Source organism: Ostrea edulis, chromosome 4, assembly GCF_947568905.1.
Source record: "Ostrea edulis chromosome 4, xbOstEdul1.1, whole genome shotgun sequence".
NCBI classification, from domain to species: domain Eukaryota; kingdom Metazoa; phylum Mollusca; class Bivalvia; order Ostreida; family Ostreidae; genus Ostrea; species Ostrea edulis.
The window spans coordinates 2,357,544-2,374,904 of NC_079167.1; the positions used below are offsets into that span (position 1 = coordinate 2,357,544).

The window sequence follows — 17,361 nt, forward strand, 5'->3', positions numbered from 1 at the left end:
TATACTATTAAAAAAAAGTTTAATTATTAACCTGTTTACTGCGTACGTTCACTCTCTGTTTCTCTCTGAATTGCCTTCAATTACCATTGTGTTCAATTCTTACTCTGACGAGCCAGTTGGCTCAAAGAAATAAAGAAATTGAAAAACTTGACATGGACATTGGAACGATGATTACCGAACATGATCGGGTTGCTGATACCGAGGTCATATACAAAGACGGAAACTGACCCGCGACAGAACAGGTAGTGACAGTTCCATCGCCAAAACTCGGCATTAGGTGGGTCCTCGGAGATGACCTTAAAAACAGATGTCCCATGTCACAGTAGGTGAACTAATTTACATCAGTGTAGAGAACATATAAGATACATACATATATACAATACAGATCAGCACATACACAATTAGTAAAACACTTAATCAACCTGGAGGTTGAACTGTGTCCTTGATATAACTTATAAATTTACATAATTTTAACAACAAAATTTTACCCTTTGAGTTCATGAAGTTATTATATTTAGTTATACTAGAATTTAAGTGATATATTTCAGGTAAACAGAATTTTCTTACGGATGCAATATCAACACTACTACGTCATCTCCAATTTCATCCAAGTCGCAAAGTGTACATTTTCTTTCACCTCCGGAACATAATGCCATCTACCAGTTTCAATTGGTGCGCGTGCGTTTTTTAGCGGAATTTATACTTTAATGCAACATGCCTGTGTAAAATGACTATAAAGTCGACTAAGTCATGACAACTGCCAAAATTTAAATTACATATCCAACATGGATGAAAAGAGTCATTGCTAACTGATGATTGTGCTAAACAATCCATGATGTACAATTTGCTAAGAATTGGAAGAATATTATTATGTAGTCATATAGTACTTTATATCACAACATAAAACCCTCAAATAAGCACCACAGTGGTTGTAAGAAGACACCCCCCAACAAAAGACTTTAGAAAATCAGTACCTTGAGCTTAAACTTTAGTCAATGTTACAATGACTAAGCAGTTGACAGAAACATCGCTGTTTTTACTGTACTGACTCTCAGTGTATATTTTTAGAGTTTATTCAGCAACTAGACATGAAAATCTACTATCAAAACGAAAAAGAAAACAAGAAATGTTTTTCAAACATATTTCCCCCAAGGTGCAATATTGAAAAGGGTTATACATAATTATGAATCGTTTAATTGATAACAGTGCCAAACCAATTCAAGATATTGAGTGGACAATATCTTATGTCCAGAGTGGACTTACCCTTGGCCTTTGACCATGTGACCTAAAAATAAATAGGGGCCATTTACTCCTTAGGATGTACCAGTGTACCAAGTTTGGTGTCAATCAAGCAACTGATTCTTGAAATATGGGAAGCAATATATCACTGTGTCCAGTTTGACCTTAGACCAAGTGAACCTAAAATTAATAGGGGTCATTTACTTCTTAGAATTTACCAGCATACCAAGTTTGATGTCTGTCAAGAAAAGGTTTCTCAAGATATTGAGCGGACAGTATATTTCTATATCTAGTTTGACCCTTGACCTTTAACTATGTGACTTTAAAATCAAAAGGGGTCATCTACTCCTTAGTATATACAAGAGTTCCAAGTTTGATGTCTGTCAAGCAAAGGGTTCTCAAGATATTGAGTGGACAGTATATTCCTGTGTCCAATTTGACCCTTGACTTTAAACCATGTGACCTCAAAATCAATAGGAGTCATCTGCCAGTACCAGTGTTCCAAGTCTGATGTGTGTCAAGCAAAGGGTCATCAAAATATTGAACGAATGAAGTATATTCCTATGTCTAGAATGGATTGACCTTGACCTTTTGACCTGAAAATCAATAGGGGTCCTCTTTTACTCATAACCGACCACCATATATGAAATATCATAACCAACAAGTGAATGGTTCTCAAGATACTGAGCGGAAATGTGGTCAACCAATCGACAAGTGCAAATAATACCCCCCCTTTCTTCTTTGAAAGGGGGCATAAGTAATTGTTCACATAGGCTCAAATATAGTCACATGAATTTAAAAATATGACTGAAATGGGTTACTTCGGAAACTGTTACAACGACACAATGGGCTTCCATACTTTTACCCTTAAAATACAATCGGAATAATTTATTACACCCGTATTTAACTGAATATGATACGCACCTTTTAATCTTTTTAGCGAGAAGGGGCGCGTACTATATACCACTATAACTTTTTGACTCAGTTTTTATAGGCCATGTATAAATACTTTGAGCTATATCTGTCGTCGTCGGCGTCGTCGTAAACTTTTCACATTTTCATCTTCTTCTCAAGAACCACTGGGCCAATTATAACCAAACTTGGCCAAAAGCATTCTTGGGTAAAGGGCTTTCAAGTTTATTAAAATAAACGGTCATGCCCCATTCAAAGGGTTATTAACAAAAAATGCAAAAATAGGTTGGGGTCATTTAAAAATCTCAAGAACCACTGGGCCAGAGGAGCTGAAATTTTCATGAAAGCTTCCTGACATAGTGCAGATTCAAGTTTGTTCGATTCATGGCCCCTGGGGTAGATTGGGGCCACAATAGGGGATCAAAATTTTACATGAGAATAAATAGAGAAAATATTTAAAAATCATCTTCTCAAGAACCAATGAGCCAGAAGAGCTGAGATTTACATGAAAGCTTCCTGACATAGTTTGTAAAAATCATGGCCCCCAGGGGTAGGTTGGGGCCACAATACGGACTAAGGTTTTACATGCAAATATATATGGAAAGTCTTCAGATATGGACCAAGGTAACTTAGGCGAGCGATGTGGCCCATGGGCCTCTTGTTCTGTGTTGTTTACCTATTTAAAAGCGTAAAATTGTAGAAAATTTTATGCTTGCATCTTGTAACTTATTATCATGAAACAGCGAATAAAAATTCATCATCGTGAAATTTTTAAAATTGCCATGATATTATGATACTGTGACCAGCACCTGTGCGTGGTCACTTGATTGTGTCAGATATTTCTCTCTGTGGCTTTCTGCTAGATAGAATGATCTTAAAATGATAATGTCCTACGGACCCGGTGAGGGCCTATTCCAAAACACAATTAAATTATTCTAAGTAGCTTTCTGCATGCTGCACAATTTCATGGATCTGGGAATATGCGATTTCTTTTAACTTTCCCTTTGTAGTAAACGAATGATGTACTTTACCCATCTCAATGCGGCAAAATTTCGGAGGGTTATGTTTGAATTCTTCATTTCATACCTATCAAATTATTGGCTTTGATTATTATTTTTCGCAGCTTTAGTGGTGTTTTGATTACAATGCATATGCCAGAAGTGGTGTAAATCAAATGTGGATTCTAAAAAAAAAACTCTAAAGACCTTTTAGTAAACTTGAAACCGCAAAACTTTTCTCAAATCAACAACATCAAAAGGTATGACTTTTCAACACTTTACACGACCATTCCTCACGATGAATTAAAGACTAGACATTTTGACATCATAGACAGTTGCTTCTAAAACAAAAATGGAAAACGCGAATATTCCTATCTAGTGATCAGTCATCCAAAAAATTACTTTGTTAAACGCCACTCTGATTCCACGCACAAGTACTCTGAAGTTGAAATAAAAAATATGCTGGAGTTCCTCATTGACAATATCTTCGTGGTCTTTGGTGATCAGGTCTTCCAACAGTCTGTTGGAATTCTGATGGGCACGAATTGTGCTCCTTTATTAGCTGACCTGTTTTTATATTCCTATGAAGCAGAATTTATTCAAAAACTTCTACGTGAGAAAAAATATCTCGCTGTGGCCTTCAATTCGACATTTAGATATATCGACGACGTATTATCTATTAACAGTAATAATTTTCATTCATATGTCGATTTCATATATCCTAGTGAACTCGAAATAAAAGACACCACAGAGTCGTCAACCTCTGCTTCATACTTAGATATTTTATTGAAAGTAGATGTTAACGGCAAACTAACAACTCAACTTTATGACAAACGGAATGATTTCAGCTTCTCCATCGTCAACTTCCCATATTTATGTAGCAATATTCCATTATCACCTGCATATGGTGTTTATATCTCTCAACTGATTCGATACGCAAGAGCTTGTTCTGCTTATGGTCAGTCTACTGACAAACAAGTTTATGGTGCAGGGGTTCTAACAGTCTCGTTTAAAGTCAGCATTTTGCAAATTCTATGGTCGTTATAACGATCTAGTTTGCCATTACAACCTATCATTGGGTCAAATGCTGTCTGACGTATTTCATACCAATTGTTAGGCCGTTCTTGGCACACTGATTTTGACTACGGATAACTCTGTTTTCCTGATCAAGATATAGGGCTCAGGGCGGGTGTGATCGGTTGACAGGAAATGTTTACTCCTCCTAGGCACCTGATCCCATCTCTGGTTGCTTATGGGCGTTATGAGATTTATCACTGTTCGTTGTCTTCGCCTTTCATTGAACACTCGTTCGATTCTTAAAATGTTGGCTATTTAATTGATTTGAAGTTTAAATAAAGAAAATATCGAGTCTGTTAAAACTTTATTGCTACAAAATCTCGTGCTTTGCTGAAATTAACATTATCCCCCCCCCCCCAAGAAAATATTCAGTGAATATTACCGCTTTGTAGTGTGTATAAGGACAACAATACCGCTTAGTCAGAATTGTACACACGGACTGTGATATTTCCTCAATTTGCAGGCCTCAAAAGGGGGTGCGTATTAAATATATTCGGCAAAATACGGTAAATGTGATTATTTATATGGCTGTAGAATAATTTGAATGCGAATACACAACAAACTGAACGTGAGGATTCCCGCAGAAATAGTCACATGACTTAGGCTTTTACACACTTTCGATGAGGCATCAACAGGGAGTATTAATCAGTCGTAATAGACCCATACCATTTTCAAAATATTTACCATGCTTTAGCGAGATATTTACTTTCTTTGTTATAAAATATTTAATTACACTATTATTTTTTTTTCATGTTTACGGATGAATCTATTTTTGCAGTTTATAAATTTATACATACGTCACATGTTTCATAAACATGTTCAATCGCCAGTGACTTTTAATTTGCTTACATCATGTATTCATGCGCACTAGATATAGCTTCTTTAAACTTATCGAGGGAACTTCTTTAATTAAATTACATTGTTATAAAAATCTCAAGAAATTTCAAAACTTTTAATGAAGCTGTTCAAAAACATTTATATGCACGGGATTTATTTGCTCTCGGTGTAAAAATAAACAGAAAAGTTTGTGAGCCGCTAAAATTGTCAGGCGTCTGGATCGATGACTGTACTGAAGGCAATCGTACATAATGTAATGCCGTACATTAAAATTGTCAGGCGTCTGGATGTACGACTGTACTGAAGGCAGTCGTCATGCCATACATTAAAATTGTCAGGCGTCTGGATGTACGACTGCACTGAAGGCAATCGTAATGCCGTGCATTAAAGTTGGATGTTTTGCACAGCAGTTGTACCGAAGACAGTGATTTCCCCCCCCCCCCCCCCAGTAGATGACATGTCAGACATTGTCAATCATCAGTAGCTTTTAAAGTCAATAGATCACGAAAATGAAACTCTATACATGTATTGCTATTAAGACAAAATTTAAGGTTTCACCGCCAAAGCCCCTTTGAGTATCAATGGTGTACTTTACAATTCAATAGCGGTCGAACTGATTGTAAACCATATACTACAACGTTTATAAGTGATCTTCTACAGACGTATCAGGAATCCAACGTTGATTGAACATTTGTTGGCAAGGTGTGAAGAACTGTAGAAAGTTTCTCAAACAAGAGTGGGATGTGGCATAACATACCACAAAACATCTGCTCATAACTACTCAACTTCCGGTCTAACACAGTAGTGTCTTCCTCAAACTCTTGTTCAATCTGCAACATGTCTTCTACATTTTCTAACAGACATCTAACTATTTTTCCAGAATTACCAGAATCCATATCGTTCGTATCACTATCGCTTAGCAACTCATCACACTCTTCCCGGAAATTTTCCACAAATAACCGGATGTTGTTTACAATGGCAAGATATTCTCGTACAAGGTCTGTTCGAACTCCAGATCCAACACCTTCGGTCGATAGTAAATAAGAATGTAGACCGATAACACTCGCGAGGTTCTTAATACTTCCTTGGCCTTTCGGAAGTATAATTTGTAACGTTCTCAAGAACTCGTCTATATGTTCTTCAAAAACGCCGTAGCGATGCTTCAAATTTTCCAGTTTTGTAGTGAACTGTGTTTTGCACTCAGACATGTCAATACTGGTTTTCTCCTGTTTCGCTGGAAAGATAGTAATATGAAGAACAAAATTATGAAGGACTTACTATACAATTACTATGGTATCATAATCACAGGCGCTTGTCTTCCGGATTATGGAAAATAAATAAATTAAATAAATGAGAATATGATTCCTCTTGAAAACCTTCTTTGGAGACGTTTTGATAAAAATACCAACACGTTTCGGCAATTAATACATCGTTTAAATCACACCCCTGCAAATAGTATCATGTTCATACAAGGGACGAAAGTCGCCATCTTGGAAAAATACCCCCATTCAGTTCAACACCCGTTTCTGTACTCTAAATCACAGGGGCTCGTCACGAAATATTTGTCTTATTAGAATTTGGCATCGTCTATTCTATATTTACACAAGGGAGGAATCCGGAATCCCAAAATTCGCTAACTAAAATTTTCATTCGTCTCCTTTTTATATTTCAAGGACGTTAAATATTACGATTCCGGTCTCGATCGATCGAGGAAAGATCATAGTTTGTAAAAATACCTAATATATGTTTGCACCGGCAATAGATATGAAGAACCAATGCATTTTCTGTCGTTTTTGAAGCACAGGAACATTTTCCTCAATCACCCAAAATAGAAAACGCGTTCTTATTGGTCAATTCAATTGTACACCAAACCCGAGCTCAAAGGCCTCTCGGTCACCTGAGTATCATATCCCATACATAGACCATGTATTTGGCTTTCCTCACACATGTTTGAGAGCAGAGAACATTTTTATACATTATTTCTTAATAAAAAAAAAATCCCTGTGCCTGTAACACCGGCGATCAAAACATTCTGACCCGATAGTACAGCATAATCTTGAGCGAATTGAATTGACCAATGAGAACGCGTCTCTATTTTGGGTGATTGAGGAAAAGTTCCTGTGGTTCAAAACCGACAGAAAATGCATTGGTTCTTCATATTTATTGCCGGTGCAAACAGATTTTTAGGTATTTTTACAAATTATGATCCTTCCTCGATCGATCGAGATTCGACTTGTTAGATTTAACGTCCTTGAAATATAAAAAGGAGACGAATGAAAATTTGAGTTAGCGAGTTTTAGGATTCTGGATTCCTCCCTTGTGTAAATATAGAATAGAGAGGGTCAATTCGTGACGAGCCCCTGTGTCTAAACTAACAATTTATTGCACTATCGTGGCGAAATTCGCTGCAGCGATGATTTTCCTAAATGACGATGTCATCGGTTGACACGCGGTTTCCTTTGATGGAACGCGTGTCATCCGGTGACAGTTACATCAGCATTTAGTAAAATCATAGCTGCAGCAAATTTTGCCTCGATAATCCAATAAATTGTTAGTTTAGCGTACAGAAACAGGCATGGAACTGAGTGGGGATATTTTTTCAAGATGGCGACTTTCTTCTCTAGTGTAATTCAATCGATGTATAAATTGATGGCGACTTTCGTCTCTAGTGTAATTCAATCGATGTGTAAATTGCTGAAACGTAACGGCGTCTTTATCAAAACGACTTCAAAGGAGGTTTTCAAGAGGATTTATATTGTTATTTTTTCCCCCACAATCCGGAAATTTTCAAGGACACTAATACGTATCTGGTGAATATATTGATTTGAAAACACGCACTTGTTACTCGGGGTATTCTGTCTATGTTGGGCTCTTCAGCATGTGGAATGGACAGTGTGTCGGTAGGGTGAAATACAACGCTTTCCTTAAATTTCCTAGAGAGTAGGTAATCTCGACATTCTTCGAGTTCATCCGGATCAATGCTTAAATCTAACGCTAAACTCTTTACTCCAATGTGTGTTAAAGATATTTCCTTTGTAAACACTGCCTGACACAGTGAGACCAGTCTCCTGGATTTGTACATTTGGTTGATCGACTCCAAAGCTCCAAGAGTTCCACACTGAACACTAGCTGTAATGACACTGTCCTTTCTAATGTCATTGACAACCAAGTCTGGCATATCAAGTGCTTTCTCCAATCCAATAATATAATCCTCACAATTATCCACAACACACGAGTAAAAGGCGTCACAAATTTCTCTTGATTTATCTCGCCAAAGTCCACTCACGTCTTCTTGAGCTGTGATTTGAGTCACCCTTATCCGCAATGACAGATCACCTATAAAAAAAAAATCATAATATTAAACAAATACTATTGCAATGACGGATCACCTACAGAAAATGTTCATAATATTAAAAAATACCACTCGTGCACTAAATTCAACACACGTGGTTTTTCCTCTTTCATATACTTCCGTTTTGCCGACCGTATTCTTGTGCATTTGGCACTTCCGCTTCTTAGTCTTTGCAAAGAGGGTGGGGCACCTGGAGATGATATGTATATACACTGCACTGGATATTTTGAATCTGTAATCGCACATTCTTATTTTAATGAACTACAACATGATTAAGAACATCTCTGTTCTTAAAGTTATAAACAACACACGTACAACACATAGATGCTTGTGAACAGGACTTCAGGTACCCCCCTTCTTGTTTTATGAATGAATAGTTCATCTATTATGATCAGTGATATGACATTTTAAAACAAGAGTACCGCAAACGGTACAATATACGCCCGTCGGACAGTGAGCCTTTGACTAAATATCAGGGCAATATCTGTATCCGTTATGAAAAAAAGCCTGGAAAACTGTCTGAACTATTTGAAGTCCAAAAGTAGGTCAAGGATGGACCAATCCAGCTGAAATGCAAACTGAACTTGTATCCCTCTGAGAGGAAGCCTTTGACTAAATATCAGGGCAATATCTGTATCCGTAATGGAAAAACCCCGGAAACTGTTTGACCTATTTTTTTCCGAAAAGTAAGTCAAGGACGGACCAATCCCGCTGAAATGCAAACTGAACTTGTATTCCCCCAAGAGGAAGCCTCTGACTAAATTTCAAGGCAATAACTGTATACATAATGAAAAAAAGTCCGGAAAACTCTGACCTATTTTTTCCAAAAAGTAGGTCAAGGATAGACTAATCCAGCTAAAATGCAAACTGAACTTGTATTCCTCTGAGAGGAAGCCTATGATTAAATATCAGTACAATACCTGTATCCGTAATGAAAAAAAGCCCGGAAAACTGTTGGACCTATTTTTTCCAAAAAGTAGCTCAAGGATGGACCAATCCAGCTGAAATACAAACTGACTTGTATTCCTCTGAGAGAAAGACTATGACTAAATATCAGTGCAATATCTGTATCCGTTATGAAAAAAGCCCGGAAAACTGTCTGACATATTTATAGCTTAAAATTAGATCATGTATGGACCAATCCAGCTGAAATGCAAACTGAACTTGTATTCCTCCGAGTGGAAGCCTCCGACTAAATTTCAGGGCAATATCTGTATCCATAATGAAAAAAAGCCCGGAAAACTATTTGAACTCCTTTTAGTCTTAATGTAGGTCACGGACGGACGGACCAATCCAGCTGAAATGCACTCTGAACTTGTATTTCTCTGAAAGGAAGCTTATTTGTAAATTTCAGGGCATTATCTGTATCTGTAACGAAAAAAGTCCGGAAAACTGTTTGACCTACTTATAGCCCTAAAGTAGGTCAAGGATGGACCAATCCAGCTGAAATGCATATACTCACTCTTACAATTCTTGAGGGAGATATTATGACAAAATTTCAAAGTTGCACATGCATCCGTAACGGAAAAAAAGTCCGGAAAACATGACCCGGGACGGACGGACGGACAGCGCCATAACATAATACGTCCCGTCTAATGACGTCGATATAACGAAGCATTCCAAAAAAGTGTAGTATCCCTAATTTAGAATTTCGATCGATATAAGGGAAAAATATGGAATGATATATTTACTGAGCTAGTTTGGCTCATACACACCACGCGGTAGTTTTTAAATAAATCGCTTTATAGTTCGAGAAGTTGTCGTCAATTATTGAAGATATTTAACTTTCCTTTCAATTATTACATTAACTGGACAGAATATATATCTCGATTATTTGAATGAGTTGTAAAATATTGTACTGACCAATTTGAAGTATAGGTCATGTCCGTATAGTTTTCATACCCATTGATCTAGACCATTTCAGATACATGTAAACATTTGCTAATGGGATTTTTCACTTCCGCTGAATACAGAGGGCGCGCACCACAGTTCTCAACTGATGGCGTCAATATAAGGAATAGATAGAAAACACTACTTGCCGGTGAAGGACTGCAGAATTTAGGCCTACGCTCGGCGCTTACGGCCTTTGAGCAGGGAGGGATCTTTATCGTACCACATCTGCTGTGACACGAGGCTCGGTTTTTGCGGTCTCATTCGAAGGACCGCCCTATTTAGTTGCCTTTTCCGAAAAGCAAGGGGTACTGAGGACCTATTCTAACCCGGATCCCCATGGGATTTATGAAACATTAATGTGACTTGCAAAAGTTGAACAATTCAAGTGATCAAACAGTAATTAATGTAATTTTCAAGAGTTGAATTCTGTAATTCACGAGAAAACCATATGTTTGGCTGCATTCTCATTTTTATGAAAGTTTTGCACGCAAGGAATAGATAACGAACAAGCACACATTATCATTCTCTCACCAGAGGGCGTGTTACGCAAGTGCGTACCGCGCACTCTGGTGAGAGGAATGATGCATTACCTGAAGATTTCCTCCTCTTGGCGGATCGAACTCTGGTGGATATCGGAAGTGACGACGACGGCCGGACAATAAGCTGTTTTAGGGTTATATTATCTGCCTCCTCTGAAATTTACTATTGCAAATCATTGCTATTTGATTATGCTACAATATTTCAATTTTTCAATAGTTTAAGATATAAAACTCGATATCAAGCCATTAGTTATCAATCTCTACCCAGAGTTATCGCTCCTTACACTCACTTAAGTGTAAGTGAGAGCAAGGAACGACATTGATTAGTTATGTCTTTGTCATGATTGACTAATAAACAAGTCGGCGATTTCGTCATACCTTCGGCTGATTGTTTTTTTAAAAAAAACCAATACAGAGTTAAGACTTATGTTTAACTGTGATGTGCAGATAGAACCGCTTCATATTGTTGTCTCCGCATCATTAACTAAAGGTTGACTATTTCATAATACCTCTAGCTCGACGTAACCCGTTTCTCTTCAATGCAGAAATGAGTCGTTCCTTCGTTGCGAGCTTGCCATTCTGTTCGTACCAAAGACAGAGTCCTCGGAATGCCAAGTTGGAGGGTTTTATACTGAAGCTTGCTTTCTCCAGGTGAAGTAGATCCACTTCAGACACACCTAGGTCACGGCACACTTCTCTCCACTGTCTGACGATGTATGGTGAAACTTTACGAATAATTTCACGGAAATCTGTAGATAGAAAATCAATATCTCTTCAAAGTACCAGAAAATCAATGAATCTTCAAAGTAAATTAATTTGAGTTACCTACGTGGACGTAAGAAACTTGAAACCGAACGGTTTAATGTAACTATATAACACGTCTTCTCTTCTTCAAGAAAGTTAACGTGCGGCCAACAAGAAGTGCGCGTGAAAAATGTGAAATATATATATATATATATATATATATATATATATATATATATATATATATATATATATATATATAAAAGCACTAAAGTTCCAACAACACCCGATACCTCAGAGTGTCGGATCCACAACATGGATACAAGGTCAAATACAAAAAATTATTATATAAAGCACTAAAATGACCAACGACACGAAGAATGATATATATATATATATATATATATATATATATATATATATATATCACAAGCACAGATATAGCAATGAACTCTTAAATGAATGTAACTGCCCTAAGTGAAGAAATATTTAATATAAAGCACAGATAATTTCACTTTATTTGATACCCATTTCCGCCCCTACCCGGGGTTGAACTCACGACCAGCGGAACCAAATCTCTTAACAGCTTGTAACTAGCGCGCGTTAGTCCGCTCCACCATCTAGGCAAGTCGAAATTAAGACTTCTTTAAGGCATCTTCACTAGCCAAGGGTTTTTGTTCCTTAAACTTATCTTTATGAGAGTAGCGAATCGGAACATTTATTTAGATTCACTGTGCACAAGCCGATGACCATAGCATATACATGTATTACGGTCATCAAAGAAATGGCAGCTGACCTGATCGGTAAAAATGTTACATTCACATAAACAATTGTTTGTTTATCTCCGTCCGTTACTTATAATTTCTAAGCCATTTGTTGTGTACTCGAATTCAAGCGAACGTTTTTAATGAAGACCGTAAATTATCAAGTTGATGACCACATCCTATCTATCGAAATCTTCTTGGTTAAAATGTAATGTTTAATATCAAAATAACCTTGAATTTGCATCATTACTGTTTCCCAAAGTAAACAAGCAACAAAATGGTTTCCGTACACTTCATGGACGCGTTTCCGAAACAGTTTTGTTTGACTATTTGCTAAATCAAAGAAAAAGCATGTAAAAAAGTTAACTAGGAAGATAAACAAGGGAGTACCCCAGGGAAGTATACTCGGACCTATTCTATTCAACATTTTCATCAATGATACCTTTTATCTTATTGAACATGGGATATTATACAATTATGCCGATGACGATACACTATCTATGTCAAGCCCTGGTTTAGACTTTATGATACAATGTCTGGTTAAAGATAGTAACACACTTATAGATTGGTTTCATTTTAACTGTATGCAAGCAAATCCTGACAAGTTTCGAGCAAAACTCATGACAAGCAACAAGTTGTTTTTTTCCATCCAAGGTGTCAATATATCCTATGAAGACAGTTAAATTGCTTAGTATTGATATTGACTTTCTTTTAAAAATAGCGCGATTCACAGAATTTGCCTCAAATCCAAATCCGTTCATACTGACCATGAACAGCTCAAAAGTGATGTTCATTTCTTAATTAATCAAAGTTATGTAACATTGTGAATATCATTGTTTCTATGGTATAATCTATAATATGTGCCTTTGTTATGTAACATTGTGAATATCATTGTTTCTATGGTATAATCTATAATATGTGCCTTTGTTATGTAACATTTTGAATATCATTGTTTCTATGGTATAATCTATAATATGTGCCTTTGTTATGTAACATTTTGAATATCATTGTTTCTATGGTATAATCTGTAATATGTGCCTTTGTTATGTAACATTTTGAATATCATTGTTTCTATGGTATAATCTATAATATGTGCCTTTGTTATGTAACATTTTGAATATCATTGTTTCTATGGTATAATCTATAACATGTGCCTTTGTTATGTAACATTTTGAATATCATTGTTTCTATGGTATAATCTATAATATGTGCCTATGTTATGTAACATTTTGAATATCATTGTTTCTATGGTATAATCTATAATATGTGCCTTTGCCAGTAATTATTATTGTGCATGTAGAGGATACTTGCATATAAATTTCATAAATTATAGGCATGCTGTTCTCAAGAAGAAGTAGTATATTGTGATTAAAGTCCACACCAATGGGTACGTTTTAAGATGAAGTTCATAAAAAAAAAAAAAAAAATAAGAAAGTCTAGTGGGGTCAACTTAGCAGAATGAAAAAAATATGCAAGTCGCACTGTAATTACGAGATAAGTCGTACACGTAATAAAGTCATAACATGAAGGGGACGAGTTGCCAGTGGGGCGACCTATCCTGTAAATACATATAAATAATAAGAACAGTGAAAAATTTTCATTTAGAAGGCGTAGATAGTCATTTACCAAAATTGTAAATTTCATGATCCCCGGGGTAAGGTTTTTTTTTTTTTCAGGGTGGTGTCAAAATTATAATAACGATTTGAAGGACTTGTTTAAGTTGGTGATACTGTACAAAATCTAAATCATACTTAGGAATAGCAGAAAAGGGTGTACAAAAATGGTGAATTTCACAACCCAGGGTTTTGACTCTAGGATGGGTCTAAATTAGTCATATCTTTTAATGTTAATACATATATTGTGTAAAGCCTTTCGTCAGTGTATGCACTTTTGAAGGCAGTGAAGTTTTAAGAACACGTCTTGTTGTATACTGTGCTGAACATTAGAATTTAGCTAAGACATTCAGAACATGAAATTTTCGCTCTAGATTTCATAGCCCTTGGGAGTAGTGATACTTTTCACTAGTACTCAGGTGACCAATAAGGCCTGTGGGTCTCTTATTTCAGTGCGTTCAAATATTTTAAACCAAAATGAAAATTTCAAGGAAGTCGACCTTATATTATCAAAAGTAAAAAAGATATAGGATAGGACGACTTTTATCGGGATAAGTATAACGAAAGAGGGTGTTGCACAGAAGTGGGAATTTTCCCTAATCGGAGCTCCGTGCCAACATTCGTGACGTAGAACTGACCTTCATTCACATTTATATTCATTGCGTATTTGCCATTTAAATACCTGAAGGATTCCCCAGTACTAGGGACAAGCCTAATACATTTTATGTGTCAATACATTATACATGTAGTCTAAAGATAAGTTTTGAAATCGTGAAAATTAAATTGTCTTCTTTTTTTCCTGAGTATCAGATACAATGTATAGGGTTACATGTTACGAGTGTATCAAATATTTAATATTCTATACTACTACAGTCCAAAAGCTCTTATACTTGTATGTTTTATTTTCTACAACCAACAATTGGCAACTGTACATGACTCTGGCCACAAAACAAAATATGGGAAGTTTAATACGCATTAATAAAATTAAACATTATTCAAAGTACATGCACCTGTAAAAATTGATTCAACATAGCAATTTGCTACTGGAATACATATAAACTCAAATTGTTTAACGGTTATTTACCTCGTTTGGCCTTAAAGTTTTTCTTCCAAAGATTTGCAAAGTTCACAACGGTTTTCCGTAAAAAGGCACCATGCCTTTGTCAACAACTTTCATTCAGAAAAACATACAAGTTCTCGCTAGCAGCCTTGACTATAAAAACACAGATATTGCATGCTGTATTCGGCGTGTTTGTTGAGAGTCTTATTCACAAACTAAACAGTGTCCAGGTTGGAAGCTTATTTCAAACTCGGCACATGGTAATAAACAGCGATTTGACATGAAACATTTATAAAAACTAGAAGCGTGTTTTAATTAAGAAAAAAATTTAGATGGAAAAGGAATATGAAAAAAAAAAAATATGTTCGTGAGGGAGTCAAATCCGGTCGTTTTAAAATTAGAAACTATCTTTACATTTAAGATCGAGTCGACGACCTTATCCACCGAACCACGCAGTAGACCATACATTACTGAGGAAAATTAACGTACAGGTGAAGTAGTGAAGTCGTTTCTATTTTTTTTTTTTTTTTTTTTTTGGTGCAAAAAAATATGCCCTCGTGAAACAAAATTTCAAAGCGACAGTTTTTTAGAGGAAAATACGAAGAACATGCTCATGCTAAATTCATTTTGTTTCACGGTGGCAGTTTTTCTGAAATTCGGGGATATCCCTCCATTTTAACGCTAAAAATCATACAAATCGCTTATTGTTTGATTTAAACTCGAAATATTTTGGCTAATTCTGTCGATAAACGTCTTTTAAACTTATTTTCAAAAATTATTGAATCAAGACATACGTTCCAATTGGTTTTATCATATATGTATTTGAATAACTAAAATTTGTCCATCTTTCATGTAACACCTTTAGGGAAATGAACATGAGACGTGCAACACCTTCTTTGACTTTTTGGAAGTCGATATAGAATGTTTAAACGTCAACAGCTTGACATTAATGAAATGTAATATTGTCGCCATTCCAAACAACAAGTAGATGGGCAATATATATACTCTCCGTAGTCCTAAGCTTTCGTAAAACCTAAAATTTAGCTACAGTAATATCAAATTTGAAAAACATCTGGAATTATAGATTAAGATGGGTGAATAACGAAGTCTTTTCGACTACATATTTTTTTCTTCACATTATGCAAATGTCTTCTCGTTTAATCAATAGAGAGGACACCGAAATTTCCCATTAGACTTCATTTCAATGCACATGAATAATACCCTACTGGCGACAGAGTTGGATACACAAAGAGCTTATAGAGTTTAAATATCACTTACACCGTGTTTTGATTGTGAATCTAAGATATACATAATCTAGTAGAAAAAATATTATTGGGTTTGGGATATCCGTCTTTTTCAATCATCATCAAATCTTTTACTTAGTTTTAAATTAAACCTGTTTTATGACAAACTTATGTACAGTGCAAGTTCTGCAAACTGTGTACATGTATAATCAAGAATAACAGCCAATAATCTGAGGATTGTGAGGTGTTTTGTAACAGGAATGTTTAGCAATGTTAATCTCGCGATAATCTAACAAGATCTGTTGTAAATCAACACATATCCAGATTAGCAAGTGTACCTCTAACTTTTGGTTCAGTCAAAAAGTTACTTTTAGCAAGACTCAGGCTTTTTATATGGAAAGTCACTGGAAATGAATAATTATACTTCAATATAACATTTTAAAAATGAATAAAGAAAATTATCTAAATAGTTGCCCAGAATAAGATTCCGTGTCACGCGTTGTTCAAGGAACAACATTTACGATTTTAATAGCTTAATTATGATCATTTTTGAGAAGAAAGAAAAAATTCGTCGCGGAAAAATTGCAAATAATTCTATTTCAGATTAAAGGATATCCATAACATGTAGTTATATAGATTCCGATTCACTGCATTATCATTCCTTATTGTCCACGAAAGAATTAACTTACCGTCAACTTCCACCTTTATTACGTTCCCTGCCATTTCGCACAGCAAAGTACATGAACATTGATAGAAATCGAACGTCTTATCTTATATTTAAACATGGAAAAACTTATCAAAGTCTCCAGTTTTATACCCAACTCTCTAAATCCATGTCAAGTTAAAACACAACGCCTTTAGGTCTGACAGCTATATATTGTTTGATCTTACACACGAGGCATTTAAAAAGGGGGATTCGCAAGTGTTCCCCTTGATTGCTTGATTGACAATAAAACTTAATACACCTTTTTCTAGATAGCTATCTTTAAAGTTAAAAACCTCCATGCAGCGGATTAACTTCATGTAGGCCTATGTAAGAATTATACATTTGACAGAATTTGTTGGACTTACATTCTATGATACGATAAT

At 35.8% G+C, this 17,361-nt stretch overlaps 1 protein-coding gene across 2 annotated transcripts; it reads right to left on the reverse strand.

Moving 5' to 3' along the window:
* Positions 1-5,503: 5,503 nt before the first annotated feature.
* Positions 5,504-17,150, reverse strand: LOC125669847 (uncharacterized). 2 transcript variants are annotated; one of them, XM_048904665.2, is made up of 6 exons: positions 16,962-17,150; positions 11,357-11,596; positions 10,899-11,000; positions 8,510-8,605; positions 7,902-8,399; positions 5,504-6,297 (listed from the first exon to the last, which is right to left on the reverse strand). In XM_048904665.2, exons 1-6 carry the CDS (start codon positions 16,993-16,995, stop codon positions 5,729-5,731), a joined length of 1,539 nt encoding a protein of 512 aa, XP_048760622.2. In that variant the 5' UTR covers positions 16,996-17,150; the 3' UTR covers positions 5,504-5,728. The 2 variants fall into 2 exon arrangements, with proteins under 2 accessions (XP_048760622.2, XP_048760624.2); XM_048904667.2 differs by lacking the exon at positions 10,899-11,000.
* Positions 17,151-17,361: the final 211 nt, after the last annotated feature.

What these genes read in the sequence shown, in the direction of transcription:
- LOC125669847 (XM_048904665.2), bottom strand. Translation starts at nt 16,995, where the DNA reads ATGGCAGGGAACGTAATAAAGGTGGAAGTTGACG. An exon ending in CAAGAGGAGGAAATCTTCAG is followed by an intron (nt 8,606 to 10,898) that starts GTAATGCATCAT and finishes TATCATCTCCAG; the next exon opens with GTGCCCCACCCTCTTTGCAA. An exon ending in CAGAATACCCCGAGTAACAA is followed by an intron (nt 6,298 to 7,901) that starts GTGCGTGTTTTC and finishes CTATCTTTCCAG; the next exon opens with CGAAACAGGAGAAAACCAGT.